At 43.0% G+C, this 23311-nt stretch overlaps 1 protein-coding gene and 1 long non-coding RNA gene across 13 annotated transcripts in view; one reads left to right on the top strand and one right to left on the bottom strand.

The window, feature by feature from the left end:
- The window catches only part of Rbms1 (RNA binding motif single stranded interacting protein 1), a 213954-nt gene that overhangs the window by 24777 nt on the left and 165866 nt on the right, over positions 1-23311 (bottom strand). For all 12 annotated transcript variants that reach the window (XM_050121549.1, XM_050121603.1, XM_050121579.1 and 9 more), the window contains exons 3-4: positions 14590-14648; positions 11395-11486 (exon numbers count right to left, since the gene is read on the bottom strand). In XM_050121549.1, coding sequence (XP_049977506.1) covers positions 11395-11486; positions 14590-14648 — 151 coding nt within the window. The remainder of the gene's footprint in view (positions 1-11394; positions 11487-14589; positions 14649-23311) is intronic.
- LOC126488289 (uncharacterized) lies at positions 7-22968 on the top strand. Its single transcript, XR_007588635.1, has 4 exons — positions 7-1652; positions 11806-11991; positions 13852-13989; positions 20936-22968. It is a non-coding gene; the product is annotated as an uncharacterized lncRNA (long non-coding RNA).

Here is a 23311-nt window from a genome sequence, read left to right as displayed (position 1 = left end):
CTAAGGCAGAACAGAAAGTCAGCTGTCACTTTCCGGCAGAAGGAGACACCATGCTGACACTTTTTCATTCAGATCTGTGAGTCCTTTAAGCATTACATAGTGAGACCGTGGCGTGTCCAGAACACGTAAGCCACCTCGGATGCTTGAAAATCGTGCCTGACTCTTGTACAGCCTGCACACGCCAAACGTGGTCCCCAGAGTCATGTGCAGCAGATGTGGAAGTGGCACCACTCTGCATTGAGCTGGGGAAGATGTTCTCACAAAACAAGTGTCAGCAGCATGCAGTGGCTCCACAACTAACCAACCACTGCTGTTTTCAGAAGTTCACGCCAAGCTCACTGCTGCTAATAATTCAGCTTGGAGATCTGTGGAGAAAGATTCTGGACCAACCCTGTGGAATCCAGTACATGCTGGGTTCGACTTCTCCACTACTTCCCCATGGTAGAATCCATACTACTTTACTTCTTCCTTTCTTTTTGATACACGTGTATTCTCACTACGTCACACCCCCTAGCCTCAGCTTCCTGAGTGCTGGGATTAGAGATGTCTGCCCCACCATTACTTGGCTCCATTCTAGTCACCAGAAGGAAAAGGGTAGCTCTTAACTTAAACAAGAAACTGTAAGCCATGGCAAATGATACGGCACTATGAGGAGGGAAGGCTGGGTCAGTCTTTGTTCCACAAAGGGTCCTCTAGCATCCACAGGCCAGCAGACTGCACCTGCCGGGCACTGGATTACATGTGCAGAACCAGGAGCTGCATTTTAACAAGACGTGCAGCTAATTAACAAGCACAATGAGTTTTGAGAAGAGACTCGCATCGGATCATTTGCCTTCCTTTGTTAGTTTGCAAAGAGCTGGTACCAAAGATACGTGGCAGAACTGTGTGGTACCCAGGGAGTGCGATGCACACATATGAAGAGTGCGCCATTCAAACCAGTAGGGCAAGCCCACCTGACCACGAGAGTATTTTCTGCCTAAGTCAAAGTATACCTATACAACTGAGGTTGGTATAACCATCACTTCAAATTTTCCTTTGACATTCCCCGTTTCTAGTTTTGGAGATGAACACGGGGCTTTGAGCTTTCGAGGCAAGTGTCCTACCAAAGGATCCCCAGTCCTCCAATTTTATCTTCACACTGATGCATTGGAGCCGACTTCTCTTTCAGAAGCGCTATTGGTAAAGCCATTAATTGATGTCTTAGCCTTTGGCAACAGAATAATATCCTCATTATGACTTCCTCAATTTCTGAAGACACGGTGTTCTAAAAATATGTATGAAGCATTGAATATGTTTGCACTTGTACAAAGTCTTTCTAATGTAGCCTAGCATTAAATAAACCTGAAAGGAAATCTCTCCTTTTATATAATTTTCAGGTAATAACAAACACTAACCTTTAGTGCCCTGTCTGTCTTTTTAAGATTTAGAATCATCTAGAGCTGGGGTTCAGCTCACTGTTAAAGCTCTTGTCTGGCATGGGACCCTGGGCTTGACTTCCTGCACCTCATACAGAAACGAAGAGGAGGATGGATAAACCACCGGAGCAATTTAGTTTCCAACAGAATGACAGCTGTCCTGCCATTCCCAAGAATGAAAGCTAAAAGGGACAGAAGTACGGACATCAATACTGCCCTTAGAACTTCCCAGCCCAGGTGAGAAAGAAGGCAATACACACTCAGGCCAAAGGCAAAGAGTGCTGGCTCTGAGCCCGGGTGATCCAGGTTCTAGGGTATGTTATGGATAGGTATGAATAATTTACATTGATATGGATTTTGCTTTAGTGATTTAAATTTAAGGTTAATTTTGTAATGTATATAGGTTGTTAATGAATAATCATTAATAGTAGTTAAGTTTGTAGTCATGTTAAGATTTTCTGGATGTGTATAGATATATTTTAGATAGGCATTCTTCATATTTTTCAAACACTACGGAATATGCTATTAAATGTTTTAATAACTTAGGACTTTTCATGACAATGAGACACTCTGCTCCTGGCATCACCAATCTACTTCAAGAGGAAGATGGGCATCGAAGAGGATCCTTATGGAGTTTGATAGCCATTTGGGCAAGAAACTGCTCTTGCCTGGACTATTGCATAAACTGGACACAGAGAACCCGCAGAGAGAGGACTGCTGAACTTGCCTAAAGGTGAGATGATCTTTCGGGGTTCCTGATTCATGAGAGAGTCTGCAAGACATTCTTCAGGACAAGCAGATAGTGACTGCCTTTGAAATTTCCTGCTTTGTGGAAATGTCTGCTGGAAACTATGGGCCTGTAGGCTGAAGATGGATGCCCCAACGGTACAGAGGAACTTTGGGTGACTGTCCAGGCAGCGAGATGTCTCTGTCATTTCTAGAGCTTTGGATTTCTTGTTTGCTTAGGTAATATTGTATCTTTCTGGAGTCTTTGATGGAGTTAAGAATAGTTAGCTATAGTTATAGTTTTCCTTAGTTATGATATAGATTATTGTAATTTTTACTTGGTAACTGTTTTGTTATATGTAATTTTGCTATGTAAAGTTAAAGCCTTCTTTTTTTGTTTAAACAGAAAAAGGGGAAGTGATGTGGGAGTGTCATATATCAATCTGTTGATTTCATTGGCTGAGCAATAAAGAAACTGCTGGCCCTGATAGGTTAAAAGATAGGTGGGCGGAATAAACAGGATAGGATGCTGGGCGGAAGAGGAAGTGAGGTCAGACTCTGCGCTGCTTCCAGAGGGACCGGACCGCCGCCATGCTCTGCTCTCCCAGGCAGCTGCAACCCACGATGGACTTAGGCTAGAATCTTCCCGGTAAGCGCACCTTGGGGTGCTTACACACATCATTAGAAATGGGCTAGTCCAGGTGCGAGAATTAGCCTGTAAGGGCTAGAGTTCATGGGCCAAGCAGTTCTTAAATGATTACAGTTTGTGTATTGTTATTTCTGGCATGAGCTAGCCAAGTGGCCGGGGTGTTGGGGACTCAGCCCCGCCGCTTCCTATTTCAACAGGCGGGTCCAACAAAAAATGAGAAATTTCACAGTGCACAACACCAAGCAACTGAACAGTCTCCTTCATGGACCATTCATGGGCAAATCAAAGCAGAACCTATTTTTGCTTTTTAGCTGAGATTAGGAGGGTTTAGTGTGATACCACTGGTTATCTGATACTGAACAAAACATCTTATTGTCAGTCAGATAAAGTATTATCTTTGATGCTGAAAATGAGCCAAGTTCTTTAACAGATGTAGGGCAATAGTGCATGCAGTGTTTCAAAACACAAGGAAAGACAATAAAGTTGTCTTCAGGTGCTGAGGTGGGGTAAGAGGGGAAGCCTTATCCTTTTATTTTCACTTCATTTGCTGCCCCCACCAATGTCACCCAGTCAATCACACAGCTCCTCCAAGAACCATCTCCTTTGGGTCCCAAGTCACTGAAGTTTTGTTCCTGTGGAAACCTACACAACCAGGGTTGCTGCTCCCTGAAAATGGCTTCACAAAAGAAGGGCTTTTCCAATGTATCCCATGAGTCCCAGACTCTAACTGCAAAGCAACTATGTCCTCAGCCCCACCTTCTAGTAGCTTACTGAACAATAGAGAGGAAAGAAAACATGGGACAAAGGCTTGATATGTTGAGGGGGAATGGATGGGGACTCTTTTAAAGATGAAAGGATAAGTCTGTTGAGAGAACACGGGGCATCTAGAGCAAGCTAAGTCAAGAGGCAGACAGACTGTGAGGTGGAACCTAAGGAGGTGACCTTATTTTGTCAGTTACTGCGTTAGTTTTTTTTTTCCCACTCTAGGAGTGCTAACATTGAAGAAAATGACCACACAGCCTTGTCCCAGCTACACAACTTCCTTGAAGCCCTGTGCTTTATCTTAGTGTACACTAGTACAGGCTGAGACAGGACAACTGCTACAAGTTGAAGTCCAGCCTGGGCTGCAAAGACTAATTTATGTGAGTATCTCAGTATCTATCCCCATCCAACGTGAGAGTTAAACTTTGCCTTCTACAATGATCTGACTTTGGAGAGAAACAAGTTCTGGAACTGGATACCGTTACAGGACTGATACTTTAGGGAGACAAACTGCCATGTTTTGGGATGTCTCCTTCCCGCAGGTGTGCTGGGAGAGGATGGACGAGGGGCTTGTCCTCTGACAGCCACACTCTGCAGAACAAGAAGGTCGCTGAGGCACCCAAGTAGGGAAGGGGCACGATTACAATTACTAAATCATACTTAGGTTCAGAATGAAGCAGGAACTGGCTAATTGAAGGTCATAAAAATACGTTTTAGACAATGATATGCTGTAACAACTTAAATGTGTTATATAAGAAATGGACACCCAAATACTTGAGATTTTTGAAATTGTGATTATAAAGATTTCAATGACTTCACATTCAAGCAAGCTCACAGAATATTTTACACATTCAAGTCTTCTGATAAGGTAGACGGGAGTACTTTCTAATGTGTCTTAGCTGCTTCGGGAATAAGTATTATTGAAAGCTATACATACTTTGTAGAGTTTTAATTTAACTTCAAGGTGTAACAATATGGGGGAAAAACACCCAAATATTAAAATGTTTAAAAACCTGAATGGAGATGTGTGTTTCGGGGGGGAAATCAAGCACTCTGATAAGAGTAATATACAATGAACTAAATATATGTGAATATTTCCTATGACTTAGAAAACACCCTGGGTATCTGAACTCGGGAACCTTTTGAATGACAGGCAGGTACTATACTGTTGAGCCACGTCCCAGGCCTGCAAAGATTTCTGGTATTTGTTTCCCATAGCAACAACCTTGTCAGTTAAGTTTCCTCATTTGGGATGACCACCACAGCTAATATTACATATTCTTTCTTTCTGTGTGGTCGACCTGTACTGCCAACAGCACCCACAATGTTGCAGTTAATTTAAAACTCAAAACACAAAAGAATGGGATGAAACCCCAGGCTGGTTGCACCAGCCACACACACAACCCCAATCAAATCCTCTAAATGCCCACGAAGTCTCATTACTTTATATATTCACAGGAAACGGGACATAAAGTATTTATAATAATTGGTGGTGTTTTGAATGAAGATTAATTTAGTCTCCTTAAAAGCTAACTGTTTAATAACGCGAATAATAAACTGCTATGTCTGAAAAAAGTCATCGTGCCAGTTACAGGCAGCCAAGAACAGTGGGTGCAATGGGCCCCTTTATGTCCCCAGGTACAGATGGGGTTAAGGAGCTTTTTTTACACATGGAAAAAGAAGTCCCACCCTGGCTGTGAGAGGGCTGAACGGCCCTAACGCTCACTTGAGTTAGAAAAGCCAGGCTTTGGAGGTCCCACGTGGTACGAAGCACTCGGTCATCATCTGAAAGAAATTAACAGAACCCTCCCTGTGCTTGTGGAATGGTTCCTAAAATGCAAGAAAGGGACTTGGCAGGAGGAGCAGACATCTGTTTTTGTCTGTTTTCTCTTGTACTAAAGAGGTTCACCCACCGGCAGCTCGCCTCTGACGGGTGTGTGCCTGCAAACTACTCAAGAGCATGGCGGGCCTCTGGGTAAGGGGAACTGCATTTCTGCTCACTTGCCTGCTGATGTGTCGAGAAAAGTGTGCAGGCTTGCCACCCCTGACGGTCTGCTGACCCCCCCAGCCAGCCTTAGGAGGTGACAAAGGCCTATAAGAGCCACTCTGTCTCAGGCAACAGCCCCAGAGTCAAGCCCTGCGTCTCTTTAATCAGGTACCAGTCTTTCTTTTAATAGGATCTGACTTTTTTTTCTGAAGGTAGGGTCTCACATCTGAATAGCCTAGGCTAGTCTAGCTACATAGAACTTGCTATATATCTCAGCCTCAAATTGCTATGGCCTCAAACTCATAGCAATTCTCCTGCCTCAACTTTCCCGCACGCTGGGACTGCAGGCATTAGCCACCACATCCGGCTTAGCATCTGAGTATTTACTCGAGAAGAAGATACACCTTTGAAATATCTGCTATGTTTCACATACATTGGCTTTCCAAAAGGTCCAAAGCCATTTCTGTTTGTTAAGTTTCAACAGGGTCCAGGAATTCCATGGACACCATTTCCAAGAATCCCTTTTCTGAATTCCCAGTGTCTACCCAACCTCGGAATAAAGGCTTTTCTTTTAATTAGCTGGTACTTTTAATCAATAAAGCAAACACTTCATGCCCACCACATGGCAGGTACTGAGCTGAGCTGTGGAGCTTAGGGCATGAACGAGAAACAGCTACTCTAATGTTCTCGGGTTACAGTTCTGAAATTCAGCTTTAATTATCAGTGGGCTTATCCCTAACCCCAGGCACCCAGTGTGTCAAGCGACATTACAGCTCTGACATTACCTCAACTGAGTGCCCCTGTATTGCTTCAGATTACACAAGAGGGAAAGACTTTAATGTGTGGGTTTTTTTTTTTTAAAAAACAATGCAGCATCCTGACTCACTCACTGTAAGAAAGTAAACAGCGATTGGTCTCTTATAGCACAACCACACAAGCCAGACTTACAACGTCCTGCGTAAAAATTCTGCCCCCGCAAGAAGTGCATCAGATAACCCTTGAGTTCATCAGTATAAGAGGATGAAGTGAAGACCAGATGCTCAAACCCATGATGCAATGGTAGAGAACACAGACCTGCTGGCATTTAAAACTACATTTATCTGCAGAACGACAACGCAGCCAGCAACCCTGACCCTGTGCACTGGTCCTTCCCACAGATGATGGAGAATCATGTCCCCTGCAGATGAAAGCCGTGAAGTCCTTTGATGGGGCTGGTTCTTAACCCTCCCAGAAGCTAGCATTCAAACTGCACCCCTGATATGACCTACAGTCAACCTATACCCAAGCCTGTTTTGAATCAACATACTTATGAAGATTTCTTACAAACAGTGCCTATCTAATACACTATACTGCTTAAGACAACAGGTGCCAGGATGGTATACAGGGGTTACCCTAAAAAGGCCACTGCCTTTTTCAACAGACTTCTTTCTAATTGAGTTTTGACAATGGGTGTTGGTGTTCCAATGGCTACGACTGGATTAGGATGAGTGGCTGATGGTCTAGCTCCTATCAGTCTGGAGGAGACACAGAGGCCGAGACTGACATTTATATGGAGAGAAAGGCAGCCATGTTCTGGGCCTCCACATGTGGTCTTTTAGCCTCTCATTAGCAGCCAAGCAACAGGGCTCTGAGCAGACCCGACAGAAAGCTTGATCTGGATCCCGCCTGCTCACAGGATACAGTGGGTTGATGTATGTATGACTCAAAAGCTGAACAATAGAAAAGGAGAGCGTGGATCGAAAGAGCCTACCGGAGTGGCTGGGAAGTAATTACTCTTACTGATGGCTGGCAAAGGTGGATGAGAATTAGGACTTACTGGAAGCTGGCTTAGTAACACAGAGAATAACCCCAGCACTCAGGAGGCAGAGGTGGAAGAATCAGGGACTCAAACTTCACCCCGGGCTATGTGGTAAGTTCCCTCCAAAAAAGCCAAAAGAAGTGGACCACACAGAGAAGTCTTGGAGTGAGTTAGGTTCCCCGAGGAAGGCTGCCTAGGAGGGCAGGGAGAGAGAGTTCATCAGAGGAAGATGACAGTTAGCTTGGGGGATGGGTGATAGGTTGGGGAGAGAGCTCAGAAAAGCATCCAGGGCACTTTATGAGAAAGAACGTCTGCCTGCTGCCTGTGAGAGAAAGTCAGATGACATCACTGTTAGGTCAAGAGACCTTCCTGTCCTCTGCTAGTGCTCCAACTCTGAAGGGTTAGAAAACACATCCAGGGAGCGGAGAGAGACTGGGGCTGAACACACTGCCAGGAGCAGACCTGACTCAGAGCAAGGGAAACTTCACCACTGTTACGTGATACTCAGAGTTTCTGTGAAACAGGACTGCGGATTTAAATCATAAGCACTGCATATCGTACATTAATAATCTCTTCTTCAAGTGTTTAGCTTCAAAATGTTAATCAAATGTTAAAATATTTCGCATTATTTTAGTAAGAAGAAATCATAATACACCACATGCCAGTCACAACCCCAACCAATCTTCTAAAATGTAATTAGATTTAGCTACGATGTAACGAGGCCCATCCATCACATGCCATCCTACGTGGGCATATAATAAATGATCGCCGGGATGGAAACCTTCAGAATGGCGCTTCCAGATCACCTAACAGTCAATAGTGTTGCCAGCAAAGAATTGCAAAGTGGTCTGTGATGGTTCCTCGGAACCAGCACCAGCCAAGACTCACAGATTTTGTAGGGCTCTGGGCAGTCTGGGAGACCTCTACACAGGACCCCACATTCTACACGCTGTATCTGAGTGTACCGGCACTCCCCCTGCAACAGACTCTTTTAAGCTTCACAATGAATGAGGCTGGACAACATGAATAGAGACAGGGATGGCTGTAGACGTCCTCAAAGGGACGCTGTATTTTACGGCATTTATGTGTAAAAACTCAAGAGAAGGGACTAGCTGCAGAAGCCACTAGCTCTCCTGGATATTATCGGAGAAGGGCAGAGCTTTGCAGAGTGACTTAGGATGCACAGAGTGAAAGACAGAACTGTGGTTTTCTGGGTAAGTCCTGCTTATCCCGTGTCCAGTCGCACACCTAGTACACGGACAGAGCAAATATGCTGTGAACTAAAATGCAAAGCAGGCTCCCTGTGTTCACAAGGTGCTGACAATCTCATGGTTGTTCAGCGCCAACACTGGACACGGCTCACATGATGGGCAATCCTCTGAAAACTGGGATGCTTCCAGTTTATGGTTTCTGTTTGTCTTAACTTCTACTCTGGAGGTGAAGAACACCCAAAGGCCAGCTCGGCGCCAAGCTGTGAGGATTATAGGGAAGGATTACTTTAGGAAAGGAATCCTTTTTATGAATTCCCGAGATCTTTATGTGGGCCGATTCGCATAGTCAAAGTATCTCTATTCTGGCAGCTGTAGGGCTGCGGGCAGCTAACTTATCTCTCAGGTCTTCTCAGGTGATACACATCTTCCTCATAGCCCTCGGGCTTGCGTCAGCCTTCTTTCCTGGCTATGTGAACATTCCTCAGGGAGGGATCGTGTGTGGTACTACTCAGAAGTAGCCAAGGACGGTACCCGGTTATTTCCCTCTGCACTTCATAAAGCCCGATAATAGAAAACTACTGCTCTTCCGAAAACAAGATTGGAAATAACAAACTGCCAAATTTTAGGCTTGGAAACATCTGACACAGAAACTGATGCAGGAAAAGAAAAACATGATTATCTTCATAGCTGTAATACTGGTTCTATATTGAAGGGTATCATTCAAGCTTACATTTTGCTCTATAAAAACCAGGACATATGCATTGGTTTTGTTAATGTGACTCTGAGCTGTGCTTAATGTAAAATAAAATTTCTGTTATAGAATACAGCCTAAGAGATGCACGATGCTTTAAGGGTTGCCTCTGATTCTTATTTTTTTTAATATTTATTTATTTATTATGTATACAATATTTTGTCTACACATATCACTGCAGGCCAGAAGAGGGCGCCAGACCTCATTACAGATGGGTGTGAGCCACCATGTGGTTGCTGGGAATTGAACTCAGGACCTTTGGAAGAGCAGGCAATGCTCTTAACTGCTGAGCCATCTCTCCAGCCCCTTTTATTTTTTTTAGTCAACATATACTTAAGTGGAAAGCTATATGTGATGGCTCATATTCATAATGCCAGTAGTCAGGAGGTGGAGGTAAAGAATCAGAAGTTCAAGGTCATCCTCAACTACAAAGGAAGTACCAGGTGGGATATGTGAGATCCTGTCTCGAAGAAACAAAGAAAAAGCTCATTGAAAGCAAGCTGGAGAACAGCCTGAAGTCTCTCAGCTTTAGGATTGTAACAGCTCTGGGTGAGTGATTCTGTTCTTGCTAAACTAATCTTCCCAAATGCATCACATCATCTAAGGCTTTCAACATTTTATACATTTGGGTGTGTTTGTGCATGTGTGTGGACAGTATGCTTATTGATACTGGAGAAGCTGGGTGAGTTAGTTCTCCCCTTTCAGTATACTGGTTCCAGGGACTGAACCAGTTATGATGCATGGCAGTGGGCGTGTTTATCAGCTGACCACCTCCAGCAGCACCCAGACTTTGACAGGGAATCTGATCTGCAAGTCACAGCCTAGCCAGCCACGCCATTCACATTTCTAAAGGATGGCCTTCCTGGAGTCTAGCTTTTTAACTTTCCAAGAAAACTAGCAAAGAGAGCACAATTCCGGGAAAAAGCATTATGTCTTGCAGTAATTAAAACCCAGGCATACTGTGGTAGAATGCTTATGAAGCAGGAAACATATGGTCTCCGTTTTATAGCCCTTGAACACTTTTAGGCATACTCCTCACTTGGAGGAATATTCCAACAATATTCCTCAGCTAGAATGCTTAAAGTTCACCAGAAATAAGTCTTGGATGAAGTCCACATAAAACTACCAAAGGATAGGTTCATATTACATAAATAATCAGGATGCGAAAATCATCTGGCTATTAGAGGTAAAACAGCATCTATGGTTTTACCTCCAACCTCCCATGTGTATAAACCCAGATGTGAGTCAGTTATACATCCCTTCAAATTTACTCTACCCTATGCACAATTACCTTTCGGATCTTTAACTGTGTGTGCCTGCGTGTGGAGGCCGGGGGTTTGCATGAGATGACTTTCTCAATAGCTCTCCACCTTAGTTTTTGCCAGGGTCTCTCACTGAACCTGCAGTTCCCTAATTCAGCTAGACTGGCTGGATAGCAAGTCTGTGACATCCTCCTGTTCCCTGTCCAGCTCAGAGCTTCCTGAAGTAGTCCACTGAGCCTGGCTTTTACATGCCTACCAGGGATCTGAACTCAAGCCTTTATGTTTGCATGACAATCACTTTACCAACGAGCCATCTTCCAGTTCCATCCCCCAATTACCTTATTAGATATATCTTCTGGTTACCATACAAAGGAATGGGTTTCACTGTGACATTTCTACACATACATGTTATGGTATTCTGTTCTCATTTACTCGTCCATTCCTTCTCTCTTTTTGCTAGTCTCCCACCTTTCCCCCAAATACTTCTCATTCTGCCTTTGCGACATATATATCCATTACTTTCTCTTTGAGGTATGCCTAAAACGCATTAGTTCTTTGTGCAAAGAACTGTTAAGGTCTATTTTCAGAAAACTGTAGATTTTTAAGCCCTTCTGAAATTCTAATTATCTAAGAAAATTGGGTGCTATTCCTGGATTTACTTATGGGGTTACATACTTTACTATGTAAAGTATACACGTTTGCCCACCCTCCTTTAGAATACGAAGAAGAAGGAAGTCTCTGGATAACTGCTATTGCTGAGGATGCCTGGGTGTGTGGCAGTGTTCGGAGGGACGGAGGAGTGGCAACCTTCGGGAGCACAGGCCTTCACTCACCTTTGCCATCTGAGCTTGGACTCCACTAGCCTTCAGGGCAGAGACAGCTTTCTGTGCTGCTGCAGGACTGTCGAAGTCAACAAAACCATAACCTGAAATGCAAAAGACACTCTTCTGAAGCTATGACCTTTTGTTTATATAAAGTGTACTTGAAGTTGCAATCTGCTCACGTAATAGGACCGCTCTTTGTTTTTATTGTCTTAGTAAGAGAAGTACACACTTGTTGCACTCAGTCACTGTAAGTACGCGTTTCTGGCCTTGGTTGAATCCTATTCTAGGAATTCATAACCAAGACAGGAAATCACGCAACTGTGTGCTGTCCATTGATCTGTGCTATTTTCAAGTAAATGGAAGGCCTATAAAATTTTATGTAGGGTCTATAGAATTAATTAGAGCTTGTTGTATCAACAGGGATGCAGCTGCCTTTGAAGGTGGAAAGTAACACGTAGGTTTGCTCACTGATGATGCTAGGAACGTCAGGTCCCGGGAACGCCAGTCGTCACATTCATCCTGCTTACTGGAGTCTGCCCTCACTGTCAGATGATTGAACACGGGCAGAGTTCTGTGCCCGCCTGCTTTGGTTTCTACCAAGCACAGGTTCGTTTTGTGATAAAAATGACTTTTTCTGTCCTCACTTTACCAGCCTGATTTATCCTCACCCATGTTTTTCTTATGTGTTAATGTAATCCATGCGCTCATCTAAAAGCAGTTTCTGAGTCAAGCCTTTGTGGGCTTTTATGTCCTAACCTGCCTTTGACATTACTGGTACACACTTAAAAGCCTTCTGTTTGCTAAATTTTGACAGAAATTGAAATATAAAATGAAAACAATCTTCAACAAATAATGTATCTTATTTTAGAGTTAACATTTTCTTCAACTTAACTTTGGCCAAAATAGAGGGCCCCAAATAAGTCTATGAAAAAGTCTCATGACCTTCTAAGATCTCTTGGTGTCATGTGTATAATACTTAAATATTCAATCTCTAAAAATTGTATTTAATATAGTGTTTCTCGATTATGTAATTCTCTATGTGTCTCTTCTGTATTAATTCATCTATAGCTATCATATGTGAAAAACTATACACACATATATCTATATCTGTATCTATCTATCTATCTATCTATCTATCTATATCCATCCATCCATCCATCCATCCATCCATCCATCCATCCATCCATCCATCCATCGCAACCACAACAAGTTACTGTAGGCGACACATTGTCTGGCTCTATTACGAACCAAACTGTTACTTCTCCTGTGTCTCAACATTACTTCCCCATCCTGCAAACTCACTCTGGCCTGCATAACTTTATAAACCCACTCTGGATCACCTCCCCACCCCATATTCCATCCCCTACACAGCTGCTGAGGCACAGTCCCAGAGGCTAGCGAGACCAAGAATCTTGGGAAGGGCCATGCCTGACCCAACAGGGTAGTGTCTTCCAAGACCCGCTTGCTAGAAAGGGATCCAGGATACTCTCTGGATTGACCATCAGCACCTTTCTTTTTGTTTGGAAGCCTCGTGAATCTCTCCACTTTGTCTGTGGCCACTTTCCAACCGTGCAGTTTTGTGTTTGGTAGTGTGAGACTGTCTGCCCTTTCTTTTCACTGATGTTTTCTTGCCCAGACCACACAAACACAGGGTAGAATTCTGGGTTCTAGGACGAGGCAGCCACTGGAGAAAAGCACCTGTCAGTCTGGCACTCGAGAGCTCTGCTAGGAGGAGGGGCTCTCCCCAACTCCAGGTCATAGCTTTGCCACATCAGATTCCTCTGGAGTGAGGAAAAAGGGAGGGAGAAGGGTGGACTAAAACCATTTATCCACTGTGATTTCTCTCCCGGTTTGAAGTTCACTTTTGAGATCGGCTTCCCGCTTTGTGCTTGGCAAGAGCCTATTCTTCTCCACAAAATCAAAAGACTTGTGTGTATGTGTGTGTGTGTGTGTTTCTGACTGATCTCCCAAATTATTTATTGATGCTAAATAAGACTAATCTTGGCAACTAAGTGCATGCATTTCCGCATGCATTTGCCTCTCTCCGGCTTAATTCATTTTAAATATTCATTGGGTACCACTCTACATAAAGCACACTCTATTCACTGTCCTAAGGCAAAACTGCCTTCATATGCCATGTTGATTAAACACGGGCTTAGATATTTGCCACAATAGCGCCTTTAAATCTAGGCACTTTGAAGAGGGGCGACTACAATGGGCCACTTCAAGTCTAGATTAAAGGAAAGGACTGGCTTACAAGGGGAGGCCTCACCCTAGGCTTCCCTTACGTTCTCTGCCTCTTTCATGGCTAAGCCAAGGCCCCATCACCAAGCACTACTTGAGAAAACTGGGGTCTAATTAATGAGGGGATTTGCCTTCTCTGCCTATTCCTGTCAACCCTCCTTCAATTCCCGGGGTCAGTAGTTAGAGTCAAAGTCAGCTGACTCCATTCTTCCATGTTCCTAGAAATCACATGCCCATTGTTAAGACGCTGGATCATTAAAAGTCAGATGCGCAGAGCATCTGCGCCGCCCTGCTCCGGACGCTTCCACGTGCAGCTCAAGGAGCTGGATGAGCTCATCCTAATTGCATGGAAAACTGAAGGTCAGTGCATCAAATTAATGCGGCAGCATATTTCAAAGGGGCGCGTGACCTCCCCTCCCTTGTACAATTTGGTCAGTGAAAATGGTTCCCTCCTCCCTGCCGCCAATACTGTCAACAGGCATTCAGCGGAGAACAAACGGGAGTATTGAAACATGTAATTAAGTACCGCTTAAAACGACTCTATTCTAATTAATAGAGCCAATTTACACAATATGTAATCTTTTCAGTTCTTTGGTATAGTCCAGTGGTCTCCAGTAAGCAGCTCTAATCTCCCCAGGCTCAGGAAAGAAAAGCTATTCTCTAGCCCGACTCCCCCCTTTAGAGGCAGGGGCTAAATGCCAAATTGTATTTTACATGTTAACTCTACTGGCGCCAAAGCCAGGATCCTGGCAAACTGCTAGTTATGGGGTTTCCAGCCAAAACTCAACTAGGGACAAAACAAACGTAAGCAATATGCTGATATTGTGCAAGACAGAAACCGGGTGACATATGAGGCCTGCTTTTCTTTTTAACACCATGAGGTTAGTTGTGAAACTGAAGATCATTCCTTCGTCTTTCTAAGGCTATGGGCCCAGGAAACGACTGCCCACAGAAACATACCTTTGCACTTGTTGGTTGTCTTATCCAAAATTGCCTTTGTGGAGACGATTTTTCCATATCTAAAACAAAAGGGAACGAGAAAAAGTCATAAGGAACTCCTATTCATGTCCAAGTCCAAAGAACACACATATTTTTGTTTCAAACATCTGCAAACTTTAAAGTACAAAATGTTCTTTACTAAGGGGCATGCAATGAGAATTCTGAACTTTAAACTAAAAAATGGAGTGGCCAGGATCTGCCTTTGAAGCTCTGCATTAAGTCTGATGTCTAGCTTTGAAGAACAGGTACTCTCCCGACAATCTCTAGGGTAAAAAAATAACTGAACACTCTATACAATTTTTCCCCTCCTTCTGGTAACATTATGTCTGTGGTCAACTACAAAGCCAAATGCAAGGCCACAGATCTATTAAAGTTCGACGACCCACATAGCTTTTATGAAACACAGGCAGCAGAAAAAGCGGCTGTATTTTTCTATTCATTCTGGCTCAGTGAACAGTGCTGTGTGGTCACAGGCTGGGAGACAGTTGTATATATATTCTGCTTAACAAACTTAAAAGATAAGGGAAGATAGGTAAGATAGGTTTTTTTATTTCTTTTGCCAAAGACTTGTTACTAAGATCACTTTTGAACTCAGTAATAACTAGGGTATTACTAGCACGGTGTGAGAGAGAGAGAGAGAGAGAGAGAGAGAGAGAGAGAGTGTGTGTGTGTGTGTGTGTAAAGTTGAGATTATGAAACTGAACAAGGGTTAATCACTAACACAACGATTGTGCGCATAAGAAATGTTAAATTCATTAAGGTGTCATAGAAATTGGGAAGAGGAAATGCAGTGACATTTCACGTGTATTTTAATAAATAAAGCAAGGAAAAAATGTAGACTGTTCTGATGTAGTTAAATGTAATTCATACACACATGTGGATATTAATCCCCATTCCCTCCTGATGCAGACTCTGAAGAGGAGCTTCTATCTACGCTTGTTTTCTAACGACTCAGGGAAAAGTTTGAAAAATAGTATTTGCATTGTTTTAAAATCACAGCAAACAAGAGAAATATGCAGGATATACTTCATGAATCCGGGGCCCAAATTTCCTCATATCTACATAGTTAAGTTCCAAACTTCCACTTTTCCGATGGCTAAATTACAATATTTTAAACATGTTCTCTTATGCCTTTCTCATGATCGACTTTTGAGAATTGAAAGATGGAATGGGTTTTAGTGCTGGGGATGTAGCCGGGTGGCTGAGCACTTGTCCAGCCTGTCACAAATGCACAGAGGCACTGGGGAGGGAGAGAAAAAGAACATCAAGTATCTTAAGTGTGTAAGGTGATCTAAGAAATCTACATCCCTTTTTACACCACTCTGAATGTAACTTACTTATACTTGTACGTTAAAAGCGGCTGAAATACATTTTTGTCTGGAAGAAACAAACGGCATGAGTCACCTCTCCTGTGCATTTAACTCTCTTCCTTCCACTCTGTCTAATCACGCAGTCAAATGAGTTCTAACTAGGCATGAAAGGAATCAGATAAAATTTAAGGTTCCAATGATAACTACAGCTAAGAGGCATAATGAAGCACAAACACCCTCGGTTCCCCGAAGAAGCACCGAGCATTTATAATAACATCAACTAGGATCACCAGGCTTACAAGAAATAGATAGAAAGAAGCACAAATGCCAACACCAAACAAGGACATGAAGGTGACTGCTTAGCAGCTCCTCCACGTCCGAGGTCACAGGCTTCGTGGCTCCTAGCATTCTCCCATCTGCAGTCTTCAACGGAAGCATCTCTTAGCTTTTATCACCCACTCATTCCTAAAAGCAGGGAGCAGTTGGTGTGACTCCAGCTTAGAACAAGGGGACTGAAAGTCACTCAAGTTACGATACTTCTTAACTATGTAGATATGAGGAAATTTGGGCCTGAGGTCTCAGAGAGAGGGCTTTTGGTCGGCCAAACAGTGGGACATTTAGGAGAAGGTCAGGAGTTGGCACTGTCCCCTCTGCGGCTGCTCTGAACACTTCATGATGGCAAGGACACAGAGATGTAGGACGACACGAAGAGGGTCACACTCAGGCCACACCACATCCCTGCCCCACTGCACTCTTTCTCCTCTAGTGTTCCTGACACTGGCGCTCGCTCTCACGCCTACACCGTGGGCACGTCTCTTCACCGTGGGAACTGGCCCCCCGGGGTGGCTCTATTCCACCTCAGTGGCCCCACTGGAGTGTCCTTGTCCAGTCCACTTCCTTACCCCCCTCTTTCCATTTCACTTTTGATCCTTAACCCTGCCTTTATTTGGACATTATTTACCCAGAGACGGAGGTTTAATTAACTTTTTAAAATGCCAATTCTCTTTCCTGACTTTTTTTTTTTTCCCACACAACTTCTGTGGGGGCTTTTATGTCTTTGCCTCTTTCTTTCTACTTAAATGTCTTAGTATTTTGTTAAGATAGTATTTAGTTAAAAATCGCCTCGTGGGCACCACTTTCTAAATTCTATTGTCGAAGCATCCCAAACACATACTCCATCTCCTCCCTGTATGTTTATTCAATAATACCTTTTCTCTCCCAGTCTTCCACAAGCTCAGGTTACCTGGGCCCGTATCAATGCAGTCATTTCTGAATGAAGACTGTAACCCTGCTGAGCTATGTCTCCACTGTTCCCCAAATACATGCCCCCCCCTTCCCTGTGCTGTCTAGAGTTATATCAAAAGCACCGGTCCTCCTGCCTCCACCAGTCCTTTAAAGAGGACCCGTCTGTGCGTAAATTTACCTCAAACACCACTCCAGACACGTCCGCCCCATCTGTCCGTTTACCCCAGCTTACCTATCTTGATCCCGAAGGACCTTCCCAAATCTTTTTTCCCAGAAGCCAGCCCTAACTGTCTGATTCACTGAAGAAATAATAGAGGGGATTACACTTACCAAATTCCTACTTAGACTCTTAAAGCTGTGCCACTTACAATGATGAGGCTATGTGTGGTGTGTTATATACATGTTACATATTTTATTTATCTTCACAATCTGTTATTGCTCCCATTATTGGAAATGGTTAAAAAAAAAATCACAGTTTGAGTTTAAGATTTTGCCTAAATTTCCAAAGTTCAAAAAAATGCACAGTATTTAAGTTTTCATTGCAACAGATTTCTGAAGTTGTTGTAAGAAGCAGTCTGTCCTTCACTAATTCAAGCTATAAAAGAAGACTGGGGTGGGGACAACAGACGGACGGACGGACTTGACAGTCCCTTCCATTTCGATACTGACACAGATTTCTCTTTTTTCCAAGGGCAGCAGGTTTTTGTTGTTTTAACCTGAAACAAATGCATGGCTCGAGCCTGACAAAGAGGAAAGGAACAGAAGAGGCGTTTCTGAAATTTATCAGTTTGCCTTCCCACCGCGACTTTAATCAGCTCGCGGGTCAGGACCGAGAGATGGTGATTTCACTGAGAGGTAGAAAGGCTCTACTCCACTCTGCTGGCTTCCTGCACACAGGGAGGTGATTATTTGGAGCCAGTGAGGGGCGCTAAGAGGTTTCCCTTTCATTAAAGTCTCCACCTTGTCCACTCTGAGCATAATGCGAAATGGTCACTGCTGCCCTGGTAGCTTTACTTGGAGTCAGATTTAATAATGGGGAGGAGATGTTACAGGTAATTAGAACTTATGTAAATCTACTGTCAATCACCAGTGCCCACAAGATTAATAGAGGGTTGGGTACAAGTATATAAAGTGTCCAAGAGTTGCTTTCCTTTTGGAGCTTAGCTTAATTTGCTTAAAAAAAAAATTAAGGGGCTCTTGACTGGTAGAATGTAGACTCTAAGAAGATGGAGAACGCACCCAAGAATGCAAGGTGCAGGGCTGGGGAAGCTACTGTGCCTATGTGGATTCTTTAGGTTTTATCCAGCTTCAAAGTAGCGAGGTTCAGACCACAGCCCTCGCTGCCCTGATTAGGATGCTCTTGGCTAAGAGTAGCTAATCCACTCCAGAGGAAGCTCTGGCAGTAAAGGGATAAAGAGTAATTAAGAGACGTGACGACGGCAGGATAATTAGAATTTCAAAGGGAGAAGATAACAAGCAAAAATTCACAGAGACCTACTTGCTCTTGTGGACAAGGCTCCAGAGCTGCTTAGAATGGACTAAACCTTCTTCAGCTTGCATATACCTTTATTCCTTTCTCTCCCATTTCCACTTACGACTAAAAGCAAATATATTTTAGTTTTAATTTTAAAAAAGTGATCTTCTGTTCCCATAGCTCTTTCCATTTTTAATTATACCTTTCTTTTTAGTTTATTCTAATCACAAAATCAATACAGACTTCTGGAATTAGAACACAGATATTAGGCTGACAAAACTAAAATCACCCAAAGTCCTGGATCTGAATGGCAGTGCACTTCCCTACAGGTTGTAAGCGATGGATGGGCAATCCTGTGCACACACACTCTTTCCCTGCCCACTTGCCATCCCCTTTTCCCAGTTAACATGTGCCAGGGCTTGGAAGAGATGCGTCTACACCAACCACCACCAACAGATGGCGATCTTGGTTGATATGTTATCTGAACACATTGGTCATTTCAAGTTTAAGGTACTACTTGGCCCTGTTCATGCTAGACTTGGGGTACACTATGGACACTATTAAAGCTGTAAAAGCAATGAGCATATTAAACAACAGTTACAAGTAATGTGTGCTTATAATGTTAACAAAAAATATGCATTACATTTGAGAAAGCCAAATACTGCTCATGAATACAGGAGAATGGCTTTTATGTTTACTTTAAACTCAGGAATGCTCCTTAAGAACAATGAGAGATGAGGTGACGATATAGATAACAGACAGCAAGAAGGACAGGTAGTATGGAGTGAGGAAAAACTAAGAAAAATTCAAAACATTGAAGCTGATGACTTAGTGAGTTAAATCGGGTCAGGGCATCAAAGACATTATATTAATACAGCTTTGACATCATGGCATGGGCTGTTGAGTGATGGACTCATAATTTAATCTTCCCAACAACCGATTCCTCTTGAGTAGTTGGTATATAACTTTTACTCTGTAAATGCGAAACTTAGGAACAGACTGAGTCCACTCAGGGCTACACAGCTAATAAGTAGCGAAGATCCAGGGCAGGAAGTTTGCTTTGGAGTTTAAAGGCCATGTGTGTTGACAATTACAGAAACGTGGGTCACCAACCACAGATAGATTCTAAGCAATTCCACTTTTGAGTTGCATGCTTTCGATGAGTAAAGGGCAGACTGTCACCACTAATGTCTCTGGGACAGACGCTGATGACATTCAGAAAGAGGTCACGCTGGCCTACCTTGGGATAAAACATCCAATAAAATATATCAAGGAGAGGAAGGACAACTAATCTCAAAGTTTACAAGAAATAATTCATGGATCAATCCCATGGGAGCAAATCTGGGGACTGTCAATCAAACACATTCTTGTTATTTTGGAATTGTTAGGGAAAAAAAAAACTCATATACAAATACAAACTTATTGTACTTGGGAGGTAGAAGTAGATGGATCTCTGAGTTCGAAGGTGGCCTCAATCTTTTACAAATTGAGTTACAGGACAGTCAGGGCTACACGGATTTGTGTTTGTTTGTTTGTCTCAAAAAAAAAAAAAAATAAGAGGCTGGAGAGATGGCCCAGCAGTTAAGAGCACTGACTGCTCTTCCCGAGGACCCAGGTTCAATTCCCAGCACCCACATGGCAGCTCACAACTGTCTGAAAATCCAGTTCCAGGGGATCTGACACCTTCACACCAATGCACATAAAATAATTAAATAAACCATAAAAAAATTAAAAACAAAACAAAACAGAAAACAAAACCAAACTTATCGTCACGCTCAGACCTTCCGAGTACACACCTACAGCTAATGCCTGCCCCCCACAACCATAACCTCACTCCTACCCTGACGGGCACAGGATGATGCTGAAGATGGGAGTTTTCTAGCTCACCCTTTCTGTTACTTTGTTTTGCCAAGGGCCTCTCAAGAAAGGGGGATTTCCTAAGATTTGCTTTAGCTCATCAAACTTTGTGCTTGGACGGAGGAAGAAAAACAGGGTCCCATCGACATCTGTTCAACAGCACAGTCTGTTAGTAAGCAAGGAGGAGTGATTTGCCCACTGCCCCAAATAATTGAATTGGTTAATATTTTCTCTATTTAGCAAAGGAAATAGTAGGATTTAAAGATGAGGTACGAGATGTGAAAATTTTCAGTTAGGTAATCAAGTTCAAACAGCTTTTCTAAGACTTTATGTTTCATGCCGACAATGTTCATGGTTTTCAGAAAAGTGGTCTAGGACATGAAAATATTAAGCATGTATAAAGACATTTCATTTTTTTTAGCCAAACTCCGATAATCACCTCATCTGTGTGTGCTGTATGGTTCCGAGGGGTGGCGGTGTATATGCAGCACAGGGACCTGGGTCTTACACAACCGGAGACAAAGCCAGAGTTTCCAGAAGAAAAACGCTTGGCAAGAAAAGCAACTGCAGACCTGAAGGTCAGCCGCAACTGAAGCCCTGGTGCGGAAGGCCAGCCGATCACAGGAAAGACTAGCATAGCACCAAAGGAGAGATCAGATCAAGAATGCAACTCACCGGTATTCATAGCATGCCCCAGTGTGACCTTCACCACGCAAGGCCTATGAAAAATGTATAAGGTGCCAGATTAACTAAGAAGGGGACAGCCCTTTGAGGGCTGGGAGGACTTTTCAGGACAAAACCACCTCAGGACTAAAATAAAAACCCAAGATCTTGTCTGCAGAATCCTAAACAAAGAAGGCGTAAGTACAGAAGGAACGTCAGGCTCAGCATGTCAGCCTTTGGGGAGCACAGAAATCCAGGAGCAGCCTATGAAGAACCATGAACACAGAACATGTTTCCGGCAAGCCCGTCAGAGAACAACAGAAATCAAGGGCGGGAAGGTCCTGGAGTGGCCTGCCTTCCAGAGATCTTGGTTGCAGACTTTTCAACTCTAGAATTATAGGCAAAAGCAAGATTTTAGCAAGATTCATGGAAGACTTTATGCCCGAGATTAGCAAGGAGAGCCATGTCTTTAATTCGCTTTGTATGCTTAAAAATTAGTATGGACGACTGATGAGAGCTGGGGGTTTCCGGAGGCCAGCAGAGACTTAAGACAAATGGCTTCTCTGGAGGAGCCTTAAATGCTCAATTAAACTTCTGAGAAAAACAGTCCCAGGTGTCTGCTGGGAGAGCCAGGGGCCTGTCATGAATTCAGAAGACGGAGAAGGAGACCCTCAAGCTCATGTTTCTGAACTGGAGAAGTCAGAGGTTTCAGCCCAGAGCCTGCATGCTGGGATGAATTGCAGAATTCAGCGCATCGTCGTGTGGTCTCAGGGGCAACTAGCCTGGCTGTCTTGCAGCCAGTGAGCCGACGGGAGACATCACAGAGATTCTGGGACCAACGGCCATGCCACACTTACTCTTCAAGAGGTAACAAAGACCACAGAGCTACACACCTGTTTCTTCTCAACACCAAAAGATCAATACATCCTATACATTCAAATGAAATCAGTCGTTTTCCATAAACTTTCCTCCATGAAACCAGTACTGATCACAACATATTCAGCTGGAAATAAAGAAGTGTATAGAAACACTAAATTATCTTGTTAAAGAACAGTAAAGATACTCACGGGCAAGGGGGATATTCTGTAAAATATGTACAGCCTCTCTTCTAAATAAAAAGTATTATAGAGACTTGGATTTACAGCATGGATTTATTGCTGCAGTTTAGAGCAAATTCTATCACATTTTGCAACCAAGCTCAAGCAGCTTCTCAAGAGCACACAGCACACCAATGCTCACATACATCCCGACACTCTTTACATAAGTCACTACACCGCAGCTCTCTTCAGTTACAGACGCTTGGACCCAAATTACTGTTCCCAAATACTGTATTAGGGAGATGTACTATATGCTGGCAATAGAACCAAGGATGGTTTCCAAGTGTATGTCATGCAACTGATCTCAAAGTCTCATACACTGATTAATATGCAAGCCATGAAGCAAAGACAACTTGACTCTAGAAGGTAATCTTTTATCTCTGGATTGATATACCTATCATGATTATTTTTTTAAACTGTTTTCTTCTCCCACTAAAATCTATAATGTATTTCTTCTGCTGCCTTGATAGTCTCACCTTATATAGTAATTTACTATAAGGAAAATTTGGCTATAACAAACAGAAGGCCTCAAGTTTTAATACAGCCAATGACCAGCTCTGGGACATTCTTGGTATCCTCCTCTATAAAAAAAGCCAACAATAGCTACCACACAGAAGACTGAGTTTGGTCCATAACGGCTTTTCCTCACCCTCCTCTCCAAATAAGGATACCAATGACAACAACCTAGAGTGCTTTCTTACCAAAATATTAATGTGACCTTATATTGCAATATGTTGAGAAAGAACAGACCCGCCATTTTTGTTACTTTTAAAGCAGTTTTCTTTGCATATTACACATAAGTACTCAACATATGTTGGTTGAATACATAAAACATAAACAGGCAATATAATTTTTTCCCCAATGAAAGTTTACTTGGTACCAAAGAGAAAGAAGTGTGTGCGTGTGAAGGAATTGACAAAGATAGACGAGAACTCCTGTATGTTGTCTTGGAAAATAGATATGGGTGGAATTTTATCCGAATTTAGCTTATAGGATCATAGGAATGAAAGCAATTTAGGAGTTTAACATGAAATACA

Source organism: Alexandromys fortis, unplaced genomic scaffold (assembly GCF_014885135.2).
Source record: "Alexandromys fortis isolate MF-2015 unplaced genomic scaffold, M_Fortis_MF-2015_v1.1 scaffold_8_9099976_23576923, whole genome shotgun sequence".
Taxonomy (NCBI): domain Eukaryota; kingdom Metazoa; phylum Chordata; class Mammalia; order Rodentia; family Cricetidae; genus Alexandromys; species Alexandromys fortis.
Note: the sequence above shows the minus strand (reverse complement) of the source record. Positions and strands in the feature narration are given on the sequence as shown.